This window comes from Scatophagus argus, chromosome 16 (genome assembly GCF_020382885.2).
Source record: "Scatophagus argus isolate fScaArg1 chromosome 16, fScaArg1.pri, whole genome shotgun sequence".
Classification (NCBI taxonomy): Eukaryota; Metazoa; Chordata; class Actinopteri; family Scatophagidae; genus Scatophagus; species Scatophagus argus.
This window is the reverse complement of record NC_058508.1, coordinates 6303370-6318168: the sequence shown is the minus strand read 5'-3', so window position 1 is coordinate 6318168 and position 14799 is coordinate 6303370. Positions and strand designations below refer to the sequence as shown.

Genomic DNA, 14799 nt, shown 5'->3' with positions numbered 1-14799 from the left:
TGCCAGCATGGCGACAAGCAATAACTTCTGTCATATTACATGATTCATCTGAGATCTTTAGTAATGTTTGAAATGGTAGAAAACTATATATAAAATAAAGGAACTCTTGATTTCTGCTTAAATGAATTTATGTCTAGTTATCATTTGAAGAGCTAAAGCTGACAAATTGAAGCAGCCATACTTTGTGTAGTTTCTCAAAATATAACATGCAGGAAAAACTGAGTGTGGACATCCCAGCCTAAACAGCAAAATGGTTTGCTGCACACATACCAGATTTGTAGAGAATGATGCTCCAGGAGTGTCCTCAGTGCACTTATCCAAGTCTGGGTGCTGACACAGGCCAGAGTTATTGCTCTACTCTGGTTCAAAACCGCTCCTTCAAAATTAAATCTGGCATGCACTGAGCAAAATGTGAACCTGTGGGTGATGTTTTACTATTGATTCTTTCTGTGCCTTTCTCAACTCATTCCCCCAGTGGATAAGATGCTACATCTGTGGCTCATGGCAATGACAGCACCACAGGATTGTCTTGAGTATAAGTTTAAAGGAATAGTCTGATACCAGGAAAATAACTCACTTGACTAACTTGCAGGTAGGCAAATTTGTTACTTTTGGCCTGAGCCATTGTGAGCCGGGTCCTGCTCAAGGTTTCTTCCTGTTAAAAGGGAGTTTTCCCTTGCCACTGTCTGCTTGCTCGGGGGTTCGGGCTCTGGGTTTCTGTAAAGCATCTAGAGACAATTTTGATTGTATAAGGTGCTATATAAATAAAATTGAACTGAATTGAATATGTAAAATATAGCCATAAGATTGGTATTGATAGTGTCATGCAACTCTTAGCAAGACACCAAATAAGCATATTTTTTAAGCCATTCCTGTAACTTGGCTCAACTCTACTGTAATGCAACATGATCCAGCCCTGCACTACATTTGCACATCACATAATTTCAATTGCATATTCCTGGCACATCCATGGAAAGTGTAATCCTACTCCTTGCCTCCTTATGTCAAGACACAATTATTGCTACATTAACTTCGCAGTGTTGTTAAATTTTCATATTACAAACTGCGCTTCAGTTTTCAGGGTCCTGGTGTTGTGCATGCTGTCACACTATCATGATTTCCTGAAACACTTGAACCAAACAGAGCCGTCTAATGCCATTAAAAACATGTGTGCGTTTTTTGCTATAGCAACGAAACGAAATAAAGGCCTATTCTGAAGATTAACCCAATCTATTCACATCAAAACTAACGTGCGCAGGGAGGTAGAGTTTGTGGCTACGCCCCTGTAAAATCTGGTAAATTGCCACAAAATAGCTGTATTTACTTATGTCATCAAAGTAAAAAAGCGCGACAGCTCATCACCATCTCGAGGACACACTGGGGCTTGTGTGTGAGTTACAGCGAGGTGCCACATGTTACAGAGATGTTTCACTCCCCCGATGCGTGTTGTCGTCACTGGTCAGCTCCTACCAGCAGCCTCCTGAAGTGGGATCAACACCGGAGGGCTCAACAGTTCAACTCTCGACGAGCGGAGTGCAGGACTCAGTCCGACGCAGAGGCTCCTTCCGAAGATGTGAAGATAAAGAGCGTTTTACTGCGCCGCGACCCAGCAGCAGCTCGTTTACTCGTTTGACCAGGGAGAAGACATTGGTAGTAAATGCACTTTGCAGCAGTGCTACAGTCGCGATTTTCTTTTTTCTTTTTTTTAATTTTTCGCATTTGTGAGCGACCGCTATGGCAGTTCAGTTCACATCCGGGCCACAATGCCTTGACTCCATTATTGTCTAAAACTGGCGGAGGGCTCGATAAACCTTGTTATTTCTTACAGTTAACGACACATTTTTACTGCGTGCAGTGAAGGCTGGAACCGAGAGGAGATGTCTAACCAAGGCGTTCGGCGGAATGGCCCTGTGAAGCTGCGATTAACAGGTAGCTACCAACGCTTTTAAATCTCCAAGTAGCCTATTCCCCACCACACTAGCTAGGAAGGCTCGGTGTATTTGCTGGATGGGGACAGTTCCCATGGGCCACGGAGTTGGCTTACCGCCGGCTCTTTCGGCCGTTATTTTCACAATTTTGTTAACAGCCACAGTGTATTTTAAGTTGTGGTTGTTTTCACAGTGTTGTTTAATATTTAAAGACTGGCCGAGTTAACATATGGGTAACGCTAAATATGTTTATTATTGTTCTTGGAAATAGACTCAACCTTGTGATCGCCGCCAGTAAGCACCACCAGCCGTAACACAGCTCCCGCAGTATCGTAGCTATGAAGTGTGTTGCCATTGAGTAACTTGTCGCTTGAGGCAAACAACACTTGGGACGATATCTCACGTTTCCGTTTATCATTTCGAAACATTTGCAGTGTACAAGTGCTAACAGCTACCTATCACATAGTTATACTGACAGACAGGCTCACGTAAAGTTGGCTAGCTGACGTTAGCCTAGCCAGACAGCCTGCCAGCTAGCTATAATCTAACCCCTCTACACCAGAATAAGACTCGGGTGAAATGACGGGCAGCTCCACGGGTCACAAGAGTCTGCAACTGCCGCTCAACAGTGTCCCATAACTGCCTAGCGACAGACAGCCGCCTCCTTTCGATGCAATTGTTGCTTCAGCAGATGTCAGTTAAGTTGTATTCATGTACTGTAACTGCTTCCCTTATAACTTCAACCTGAACCAAGTTCATACTTTAAACAACACTTGAAGCTGAGTCTTTTTTAGACAGAGTAATTTGTTTTTTGGCCGTCTCTCTCCGTCTCTCCCTCAGCTGTTTGGTTTGTGCCTTTTCAACACAAACAACAGAAAGGTTTACATGAGAGCACACTGTTTTGACTGGGAGAAGTGGCCGACAGCTACGTCGGCCCGTTTTGATGCAAGTCCAACATCTGACCTGAATCAAATTCCACGGCGGCCTTTTCTATCATGAAGGGGCCAAATTAAATATTTAATCTGGTGCTGTGTCTGATAGGAATAAAGTGGAGACAACGGGGTGGGTTCTCAGAGAGACGACTGTAATGAGCTGGGGGTCCAGGCTGTTCAAGGACATGAGATCTGAGCAATGCTTTTTTTCAGTGCACAGAATAAGTTTTAAATCAAGCACTTTTGGATTCCTTGGCTTCTATTAGAGCTAAAGTCTTGTTAAATTATCTGGATTTGAAAGAATGCAGTAAATATCTTGTATAAATATTTGCCCCAAACAGATTTTGAGTGTCAGTTTAAAGTGGGTTTGTCATGAACAAGGCATCAAGGTACTGTAGGTGAACAAGACATTGACCTTTTCCTCACAGTAGCACAGCGTCAGATCTGCTGTCCTTATTCGGGTATTGCTCTATCATTCAGTGATGACCCTTAGAGAGAGTTTTTTATTATTATTTTTTTTATACACAACTTTCATGATGAAATCCAGAGTCCTTTAGTTTGTCACTGCAGATTGAGATGGACTATAGTGGTCTCTTGGTGGAATGTTAAGAATGTGAGTCCTCTGTGGAATAAAGGAAAGAGAGAGAGAAGAACCTTACAGAGCTCCTCTTCTCTTGATGCTGAGTGACACTGTGCCACTCACCAGACTAAAAACTGTCCCTCTTAAAGAACAATAGCATCACTCCGTAAAATATGTTTTTGCTCGTCTGACAACTGCACATCGATTCTCTCTCTCTCTGCATATCGTTCAGTGGATTGTTTTTCAGTGCCTCTAGCAATCACTCGTCGAGGCAAATTTCTTTCCAAATTACGTAATGTTGTGCCATGTCATCCACATGATCAGCCCGGTCCCATAGCTGAGCTCTCTGTGTTACCTTTCTGCTGCTCTCTGGCAAGGAGAGCAGAGCAGGAGAGGAACCTCTATAGGAAGGCAGGCGTCTGGCGTTAAAGGCCAAGCAGAGAGGCAACACTTATTATGCGTTTCTTTGTTTAGCAAAGCACAGCTGTGTATACTGGGCTGATTAGATTGCTGCATAGGGAGTAATGGGCCCAGCGAGCATCATTGCGACATTGTAGCTGCATGTTGTCATCTGTAGTCAAGTTGACTTTTAGACACATAGCTGCAGATGAATTTGTTTCCAGGCAGGTCGTGAATGATGAGTTGCTACATTTAAACCGGCCTGTAGCTGTTTGTGCTGTAGGCGTCTCTCCTCACTGACAACCCCCCTGTCCATTTGAACCAGATGTTGCAGATGTTTGCCAGCTATTAAACTGGAAAAATATGGCAAGCAAGCTGCTAAAACTAACACTTGTGGTGAGAATTGCCCCTTGACTACATGGGACAGGTTTCCATTATGCTTTACAGCTGATCACTCCTAAATTACGTGACACACAAACACAGCTAATGGCATAACACGCATGATCCACCAAGTCATAAATTACATCATTAAGGCACGGCTCATTGCATTGTCTCATCATTCTTAAATTCTGTCATGCAGACATAGCTCATGGTATAATTTGCACCACTTTCCATGCAACCATACATTTGATGGTATGCTGCTTAATGCCAAGTCACAGAGTTCCCTCCAGGATGATTGAGACTTTGCAGAAAAGAGAACACATCCCTCCAGTCCGTCATGAAATGTGAATCACGAGCCGTCTGTCACATAGAAGCAAAATCAGACTCCTAAGAATGAGTAAGAGTGAACGATGTCCTGTCTTTGCCTTTTGAATAAATCCTCTGCCCAGAAAAACCTGCAGCCGAATAATAAATGAACTGACATTTGTTTGATTTTCTGGTCTCATTCAGCTTTTTGACGTATATTGCCATTTTTTTTTCTTAGCTAGGAGTTTACATGTGACTCGTTAAGCATATGGTTTGCTCATCTGAATTCTTTGGCAGGTTGCAGACTAGCTAAGAGAGCTATCTCAGTGGGATTCCCTAGAATTCTCCATTCGCATTCCCACCTCTTCCTCTCTGAGTCACTCCTGTTCTTTCCGACTGCAGGCTTCTTCCCCCTCAGACCGAGTCCAAAGCATATTTCACTCCCACCCTTGCTAAATGAGCTTCCTCCGTCCTTGCTGATCCTCTTTCTGTCCGATGCACATTCTGTAGGCACTGTGTCTCGTCCTTTTCATTTAATTTGCTACTGTTGCAAATTCAAAGGACTTGATGGTGCTGCAGCAGATTCTCCAAGTAGAAGGTCCAGAGCTATTATTTTTGACTAAATAGTTGCAAATTTTCCCTGCTCCTGTCCGTTGTAAGATGACTGACAGCTGAATAGACACAGATGCTGTTTGAGAATTAAACAGACTGATTTTGAAGATGGAACAAAAGCCCTGGGGTTTCACACTGGCCCTCTGTGTGGCTTTGAGTGAAAGGCTTAGGTCCTTTCTTTTTTAGTGTGACTGCCCGCTTTTTCAGTGCAGCGTGATCTGGCTGTCGTGTACAGACGGGGGTCTTTGGATGTTGGATAATTGAAGAAGAAACCCCCACAGCTGGGCACAGATGGGGCTGTGGAGGCACAGGACTTGATGATCAAAACAGTTTTAATGTGGTCTGAGCTGGCAGTTGGTACATTCATGTGGTCTCAGACAGAGCCATTTTTACAGAGTGGCTGTATGGAAGTGATTTGGTTTCATCTGGGTGTTCAGACAGGATACATTGTAAATAGACAGTGATTAGCTGCATGTGGTGAACTATTGAATCATGGACATGCATTTTGAGCAAACATTTCCACATTTTGCTTTAACGAGACGTGAAAGAAAACAAATATAATGGTGGCAAAAGAGCAGAAAAAAAGAAAGTTGGGGTGGAGAAATCAAAAGGGGAATGTAACGAGCAATTATTGCACATCATTTGTAAACATTTTCCTTCCCCCTGTTGAGAGCCTCCCATAATTTTAAATTGTTCCATCAATTAATTGACTGGCTGGGGTTGGCTTTCCTGTTGGTTCAGCTGCTCTTCAATGAGGACAAAGCCTTCTGCGGTTACTCTACCCTCAACCGCCGCCAGCAACGGCCCCGAGGAGACCAGATGTAGCAGGGGGAGAAAGAGTGGGCAGCTTCTCAGAGAGGAAGTGCTCCACAGACCTGAACACTTGTCCAAACGTCACCCCTGACAGGTGGCGAGCAAAACAGTCTAGAAACTCCCTTTTGAGGTTCGCCCTTTCATAATAAAGTGAAGGATTGCTGTTACTCAGCAAGATGTTAGGCGTCTTGTGTGTTGGTTATATCACTGGGTGGCTTACAGCTCCGTCCTGTCACTGTATTATAACAGCGTGCCATGGCTTTGATTAGTGGGCGGCATGTGTGGTTTGGGGAGATTGGCTCTTCCTGCTGGGTAGAGCACCAGCACTTCAGAATGGCTCCTTTGTAACATTAACAACAGATAATGTTTTCCTGTATCCACACACCCTGTTTCATTTGGAGCTTGAAAGAACAGAGAAAATGACCTTCCATGTTAAGTGTTTATACTTGACTTGTCCTATAGCACTGATTCCCAACCAGGGCTAATGTAGCCCATGGGGTATTTTTGCACTTTCCAGTGGGTACTTGGAAAGATCCAACTAATTAGAAAATATAAATTACTATTTTATTTTAAAATATACAGTACATCTATATGGTGACTCAGCTGTAACACCTGAACCTTACATGTTGCAAGTGAGAGCGCTTGAAAACTAGTTAGAAAACGAGCAAAGTCTAAATAATTAAAGTAATGATTGATGGTTGAGTTAGACAGCTAAAATCCATCCATTTGTATGAAAAACATTTGAAACGATATACATGGTTTCTGTGGGTCCCTAAAAAGACTGAAATCAAATAATCAAACAATTGGCATTGGAATTGGTCTCCCCTATGTGGCCGTGGCAGTTTCTGCTCCTCTGGGAAAGCTTTCTGCAGCATTTTGCAGTGGGGGTTTGATGGGGTTGAGATCAGGGCTCTGTGCCGGCCATTCGCGTTGTTCAACACTGGACTCACCCATCTATGTCTTTGTGGACTTTGCCTTGTGCACTGGGGCACAGTCGTGCTGGGGTGGACGCGGCGGGGGCCTTCCGCTGGCTGTTGCTGTGGGGTTGGACGCATAGCATCGTCCAAAATGTCTTGGTATGCTGAAGCATTAAGATTTCCCTTCACTGGAAATAAGGGGCCCAGCCCAACCCCTGAAAAACAGCTCTGTAGCACACCTGAATTCAGTGATAAAGATGTGTGTCCTACTGCTTTGGTCTATATAGTGTAGTTGATGGTGATAATACTGTAACAGCCAGTTTGAAATCGGTTTGAATGAACACGATTGTCATGTTAATTAATGGCCAGTTATCATATCTGAGAGTGCTGTGGGCAAATATTTAAACAAAATGTTGGTCATTTTTGCTGTATATGTAGTTTTATATTATTTAAATTCTCCTAACCTCTTTTTTTACCACTCTTATTACATGGGGCTCAGTGGAGAGAGTATCAGTATCATTGCAAATTCATTGGATGTCCCTTTAGCGGATACTGCATATCCACCAAGATGAAGTCCATGTGGGAACTGACATTAACAGTTAGCTGCACACACCAGAACATCAGCTGTGTTATTCTCAATCCTGTGCAGAATCCTACACGTGTCAGCTGTGCTGACAGAGACACAACTCATCCTCTGTAGGTGCACCTGAATGTGTCCTCTTTTATTTCCATTTTTGTGATTTATGCGGTCATAATGCTAGAAGCCATGGTTAATTACGGTTCATAAAGAATTTAAATTAGTACAGTGTATTCCACCAGGATGAGTCATACATCTAGTATCAGGATATAGACACTACCACTTTGCAAGCTTGCACTGGTCGTGTGCCTTGTGCCACAGGGCAGAGACTGAGTGTGTCTCTTTGGTCATGGAGAAGTGCTAATCCTGTGTGGTTTGGGAGAGACTTTCGTCAAAGGCCTGTTCTGTTAACCTGGCTCTGGTGGTTAATGGGTCAGAACTGGATTAGCAGTAAATGTGAGGGAGGGGCACTCGTCAACTGATTCTTGCCCACAGGCTTTTCTGCTATCATTCCTCCCTGTTCTCTATGCTGTCCCTCCTGCTGCCCTTCTATTTCTAGCCGAATTTCCAAACCATTTCTCCCTTTGAAGTTAGAAACTTGACTTGGGGGTGTTTTTTTTTTTTATTAAGCTGCATGCATATCCAATATTTGTGTAGAACCCTGTTTGACTTCAGCTGCCCCTTAGTTAGACATTTTTCATTATGGGTTGTTTTATTAACGAGCTGAGCCTTAAGGCATTGTCTGTCAGTCTCACCGATGCTGTGGAAAAAATCACAATTAAGTCATGCCAGGCTTTGTAGGGTTGAATAATATGAATATGCAGTAGGACAGATCTAAAGGGAAACTGACACATCAGAGACAGTTAGGTGCTGAGGAGTGCTGCTGTAAATGTGAAAACACAGAGGGAGTTGTGTGAAATCTTGCCTCAAGTGACGTCACTTGAGTTTTAAAATGGGGAAAAAGGTGAAGGTGTGCACTTATAAGGAAGTCAGCTTACCAAAGTTGTGTAGCCTGTTCCTCATCTCCGCTTAAGACTGCATTGACCGCTAGTAGCACAACGCACCTGAATCTCTGACAGCACTGTTGGCAGTTGAGTTGAATTAGAGTTAATATGAGCACCATGTTTTAACAAGGAAGAAGAATGTGTGGATTAATAAACATATATTGGGTTCTGCTGCATTGATTTTGATACCTTTGTTAAACTGACTATCCAGTGTTATAGACTCAACTCAAGTGCTAGCTGCCTTGTGGTTAAATGAACCATTTCAGTCTTTGTCTGATTGTATCTGATAGTGATATGTTTTTGTTATTAATTGTTGTTTCATCTATTGTTGCTCTTTTGTCAGATTCCCATGGCTGTTTTGCATGTTATTTCCCATGCATTTTTTTATGTTTCTAGACTAGTCACATTGGAGAAAGTTTTTCCTTTATAGAGAGCTCCTAAAGCACAAGGGCATTTAGTTCTTGAAAAGAAGTTTGTTGTGAAAACCCATACTGTAATGGTAATTAATTCAATACATCTCCTTCCCTTGTAAAGGCTTACTATCTCAATTTCATCAATTATCTCACTGCATCCCTGGCTTTTGTGTTGGTAAAAATGTGACACCCACTTGTCACCCACTGGTTCATAATGGTGTGCTGGCACTTTGTTTTATTATCGTACTGCTTACACTGCTCTCTGGAAGGTTAAGGTCTTGTGGTTGTGAGTGAAAGGCCTCTTCTCACATTCCACTTTTGATCTGTGATCTAAGCTGTAGCGTTGAGCTTGTTTGCTGATTAATTTGTTTGTAGAGATGTCTGGTGAGATCACTCAGAAAGTTTGCACAAAGTCTCATTAGCCTTGATAAATATTCACACATGAAACAGTCATTTCATTTTCCTGAGAAGCAGGGGTGGCGGCAGGGTGGTCATAGCATTCCTGGCCAGCTGATGGACGAGGGTAACCTGAGAATAACTCTTTGACGTGTCTGCTCTGCTTTAAACCTGCATGGACACGGGTTGATACGATTAACTCCAACTAACCTCAAGCAGATGGGTGGGTGGGGGGTTTGAAGGGGGTGTCCAGTGTTACCCGCTGCAGGGTGGTGGGTTTTGGCACAAAATCAGCATGACACCAACAGCTGACTGGAGACGTCTGTCCGTGCGTCGGTCTGACGTTTGAGCCCGTTGAGTCCTCTGAGGAGACGGGACCAGAAGAGAGACGTTTATATTCACACAGGATCACATTTCAAATGGCACCTCTGCCAAAGTTGAACAAATATATCGTAAGATTCCTGTGTAGTAAAAACAAGTCTGACTGCACAGCCACAGTGAAGGCACACTGTGGTTTCTGACTCTCTCTCTCTCTCTCTCTCTCTCTCTCTTCCCTAGAAGGATCTAAAGCACGTACAGAGGCCCCAAGTAGATCTTATCCATTGTCTACTCTTGATAAATCTCGAGACTGAGTCTGACGTGTAACTGTCTGCTTGATAAGAGTTGCCTTTTGATTCACAGGAAATTTGTTATGAAACTAACCTTCAAATCCAAAACAGGGAGTGCCAGATGCCTGATGATTCAGCTCTCAGGCAGATACTTCCGAAATTGTAGTCAGTCATGTTGGGAATGTTCAGAGATGTAGCCTAATATTTACTCTTACGAACCTTATTATTATAGGCAGTGTACCTGATGCACTAATTTAGTGTCCAGAGCTTAGAGCTAAAAGAGTGCTTTAGTGACTGCGAATTTTATGTAAGCTGAAACGGATGGTACTTGGTTTGCCCGTACTGAATGAAATTGTTGTTTGGGTTTTGGATAAATTAAGAAACTCTGCTCAGGCTTGTGATAATCACAAGTGTTTGCCACATACCAAGACATTTTTTTAAAAGCTCGTGTTTAAAGTCCATGTTTTTATTTTTCAAAGGCATTTACGTGTTACTATGACATTTGTCAGTTTGTCCACTGGTTTGATAACATTTGTCTAACTTTGATTAAAATTTTTAAAATAACCTCAGCAGAAGTCTTAAAATCCGGTTTTATTTGAGAACCCCAACTCTGAGAGATGATTTCTTCAGAAGTGTAGTTAAATGTGGGTCAGACATGATGGCACGGGTCCTGTAGACATGCGTCATCTAATTTGAACATGACTTGAAGCACGTTGTATAAGCTGATTATGGTATGCACCTGCATTTCCTGGCATTTAGGTTTTTGATCAAGAGACCATGATTGCATCTCAGTGAGACATCAGGGCTAATTACTGAGGGTGAATACATCATGTGTATTGTGGATGAAATGCCCTCTTGTGCATACCATACAGCCACTAGTCATTTTAACGCTTAGCCCAGAACTGCTGTTCTCAATTAGAGCTGAAACGATCAGACGATTTAAATTAGTTGTCAATTTACAGAAATGCAATCGACATCTGCTTTTATAAACAATTAATAGTTTTATGTATGGTGCCTCTGTGCTGTTGATAGCTGTACCTGGAGACATTTTGTTTTCAGGTTTTCTGCCCATCCTGTGATATCGCAGGAACGCTGTGGAGGAATTTCTTCAAATTGAGCACAAATTTGGTCCATTTTGCCAGGTTGAAGATGTGTGTGAAGTATTTATGTTTTACGTTTTGTGGCTTCTTCATGTTCAGAATCCACTTGACTTATTGGCCAAGCATGTGAACACTTTTTTTTCCCCTTACAGTGAGCTCACACACATTAATAGAAATACAGTAGTTGTCCACCACAAGCTGATAGGTTTTGATATTGAAGGTTTGGTATTATCCACAGGAATAATTTCCCTTTCATTATAAGATACATTTAACACTTTTTATTAAATTCCTTCAAAGTCTTTGCTTTATGCAGTTTGCAGCTTCTGCTCTTCTGAGAAGGAACCTTTGTGGACCTTGCGTTGTGCACTGGGCTCAGTTGTGCTGTGGTGGGGGGGGGCCTTCCCCAGGCTGTTGCTGCGGTGTTAGATGCATAGCAAAACATTCTCTGATCTGAATTCTCAAATGAGACGATTTTCTGCTTTTCTTTGTTGTATATGATAGTACATATATAATATCTTGGCTTTCAGTCTTGTGATCAAACTTAACAAGACATTTGATTGTTAAAGTTGTGATTATATATACATTATATTTCTTTTTTTTTGTTTCATAGACTTAACGATTACTCTGTTAATCAAAAAAAATAATTTGCAGCTGAATCAACAATGAAAATAATGGGTAGTTGTAACCCTGTTTTCAAGACATAGTATTCAATAGAACTGCTGTGCTTTCATCTGTGATTACAACATGATTACTGTACTGATCCTTTAAAGTGGCTGAGGGTCTTCTCAGTGCAGCTCATTCATTGGCAAACTGCAGGGTAGAAAAGGAAAAATATGACCGGGTGGTCATGATGTAACACTGATCCCAGATGAAGTTGTGAAATCATTCTTAGAAACTAAAACTCTCCAGGATTGGGGTGGGGTGGGGTGGGGTTAGGGTGACAAAGTGGAGAAGCTAAGCAGCATTTCTGGCATTTGACACAGCGTTGTGGTGGTCCTCCACTTCTGTTAAACAGGTTAATGCTATCCACCCTCTTCACTCCACTCCTCTCCTCTATTCTCCTCCATTACATCAGAGGGGGCAAAGAAGCCAAGAAGCTGTGCAGCCACTGAATTCAACTTGGGGTCCCAGCCAACAGCAGTGCAAGCTTGCAGAAGCCCAAGATGCACAGTGCTGTGATTTGCTCACTGTTTTGACTTCTCTCTTAGCAGCAGTGGTGAAGGTACTGTGGAAGACTTTACTCGCCTGGATGGCTCTCTGTTAGGCACGTTGCATCACACAGAGTGGAAAGACAGAGTGATGTACTATGCAGGAGTAACAGGAATGCCACTAAAAATTGCCATTGTGGCATGGTTTCTCCACTGTTTGGAGCCCAAAATAGTCGGGGTGGACTGGTCTATTATGCAATTACAGTGGACTGTATCACAGAGGGAAAAGGTGACGTGAGATGGATGAAATGTTCTCACACTAAGAATGTTGCCAGTCTCTTTCCGCTCACGTGTCGCTGTGTGTGGTGAGCTTCTCCATGTAACAGGTTTTTGCGAAAGAAGATAAGCTCTTCAGTTGCCTCAGTCGGTGGATTTGTTTCAGCTGTGCATCATCGGCTCCTTTTGTCTTTGTTTAAAGACTGGTTTGGCTAGAAAGCAAATGGTTCGACAGCAGCGTTTCCCACAGGTTGTTTACTGTGGCGGAGAGACTAGTGACTTAGATTCTGTTACATTTTTTCAGGCTGTTATGTTGAGGGCTGCAAGTAATAATTATTTTCATGATAAAATATCTGCCAATTCTTTTCTTCTTTCTTTTTTCTTCAGAGGAATTGGGCAAATATCCAAATAAAAGTAGCTGGTACAAGAGAATTATGGTATTTAAAAAAAAAAAAAAAAAATTAACCCCAAAACATTAGGTTATCAAAATAGGTGCAGGTCTAATTGTTTCCGCTCTAATTATGTTTGCATTTGAATGTTCTCAGTCATGACCTGTCTGGCTGTCTGTCCATTCAGTGTTTGTTATTGTTCTACTGTTATTGTAACTGTAGTTACAGTCCTCATCACAGCTGCCAGCGTTATGCATCGTGGCACCTAAAACCAATACAAAACAAATTTAACTTTCTTGCCAGTTATTTATCTTGGCTAGTTTCCCAGATATTAAGGATGTCTGACAATCACTGGGCTTTGCTGCTTTATTCTCTAACTACAGCGTGTCATTTATATATAATACCACCTCAATTACCTTCTCAGAGTATGTCGACGTGTTTCACAAGATCTCTCCTCACTTTTCCAGCAGGTGCTGAGCATGATGTATAATGATATATGGCTTCTCTCAGTTATGTTATGAAAAGAAGCTATAGGGGATATATTATGTCTCCTGTCTTTTCTTTCCTCTAATTCCACTGTTGTTTTATGCTTTTGGTCACAGTGATTTGGTGCAGCAGATGTCCCCAGATGTCCTTTGACTCCACTGTGTAGTGAGAGTGCTGGGAATCTACATTGTCTGCATGTGCTTTGCGGTATTTAATGCACGTCATAGGGACTATGAGTTTCTTAAGACGTTTGACTCCTGGTTTCCTCTCCACCCCTCAGTTGTTGACAGGATTGTTCTTTCCTCACTCGAGACACGTGTGCGAAGGAGAGGGTGCATGTCTATGAATGCCTCTATAATTTCTTGAAACTTTAAAAAAGAGGATCACAGCCCCCCCCCCGTAAGTGTTTCTTTCTGTTTTCCTCTCTGTGTAAAATGATGCACGGGCAGATTTTATTACTCTTTTTCCTTTCTAATTTTCTAAATGTTGGAAATTGCAGGTCTTTTTCGAGGTATTAGAAGATTTTCCTGGCAGTTAGTAGTTCCATGAGCACGGTGCTACCATTGACTCTAATATCTTTATTATGTGACCAGAAGGAGTCTTATCAGATTTGCATATTACATAAGTGGATTTGCCGAGATATAAAAACCTGCCAAAACTGGGAACTTTCCCAGTGCCTACAGAGTCATTCTGCCTTTAACCACATGTCCACAGTTAGCCTGCACCCTGTGAAGAGTTGGACTGAGTTCCTGAAATTCTACCCTGCTTTTCCTCACTCTATTCTGCCTGACTGCAGTTAAGGACTAAAGTTAAGTGGTGTAGCCAGGGCTTTAAAAAGTAACCCACTTTTGTCATGTATAGGGCAGCGCTGAATCTTCTCTGTGAATGGCTGGTGTGGTTGCCTCTGTGGCAAATGCAATGGACTACTCCATAAAGCTGGGCCTTTTTTAGAGGTTCGTCGTCTGGTATCTGCTTTGAGAGATTATGAGGGTTTAGCTGCACTTCCACATTCCCTGTCCACACTATTCCCTGTGAACTGTGCCTTACATCCTTCCTGTGTCTGACCGACTGCCTGCATGTTCGTGAGGTTTAAAGCTCCAGCAGTTATCTGGTATCAGCCTCCCTCTGCAGCACCCCAGTGATGTGTTCAAGGCAGAACATTACCCCACATTCTGTCAGAGGAGATTGATTAGGAGACGACCCAGAGATTAGCAGGAGATAGATAAAGAACAGGTTCACTGGCATGACCATCAGCACTTGTCAATCATCTCTGCCCCTCGCCACCCCCCACCCCGTTTAGGTTTTATGAAGGAGTGGAGAGGGGAAAAGGAAGGCTTTTTGTTTATAGAAGAACAATGCTGCGCGTGAGAGTGCACTGTCCTGGGCCTGGAGTCAAAACAGGGCAGACAGACAAATAGGCAGACAGGCAGAAGAAAGGTTGGGGCTCTTAGAGTGGTGGGGGAGGAGGTACTGTTCCCTGAAGATGTGTCAGACTGTCTGGCGGCTGGGTCAGTGCACTGGACTGGAGGAACCA

At 42.7% G+C, this 14799-nt stretch overlaps 1 protein-coding gene across 1 annotated transcript in view; it reads left to right on the top strand.

Moving 5' to 3' along the window:
- The first annotated feature begins 1356 nt into the window (after positions 1-1356).
- Positions 1357-14799, top strand: part of LOC124073716 (E3 ubiquitin-protein ligase SMURF2) — a 46007-nt gene continuing 32564 nt past the window's right edge. The window contains exons 1-2 of the mRNA XM_046416131.1: positions 1357-1650; positions 1856-1929. Of these exons, the coding sequence (XP_046272087.1) occupies positions 1878-1929 (52 nt within the window). The 5' untranslated portion in view covers positions 1357-1650; positions 1856-1877. The remainder of the gene's footprint in view (positions 1651-1855; positions 1930-14799) is intronic.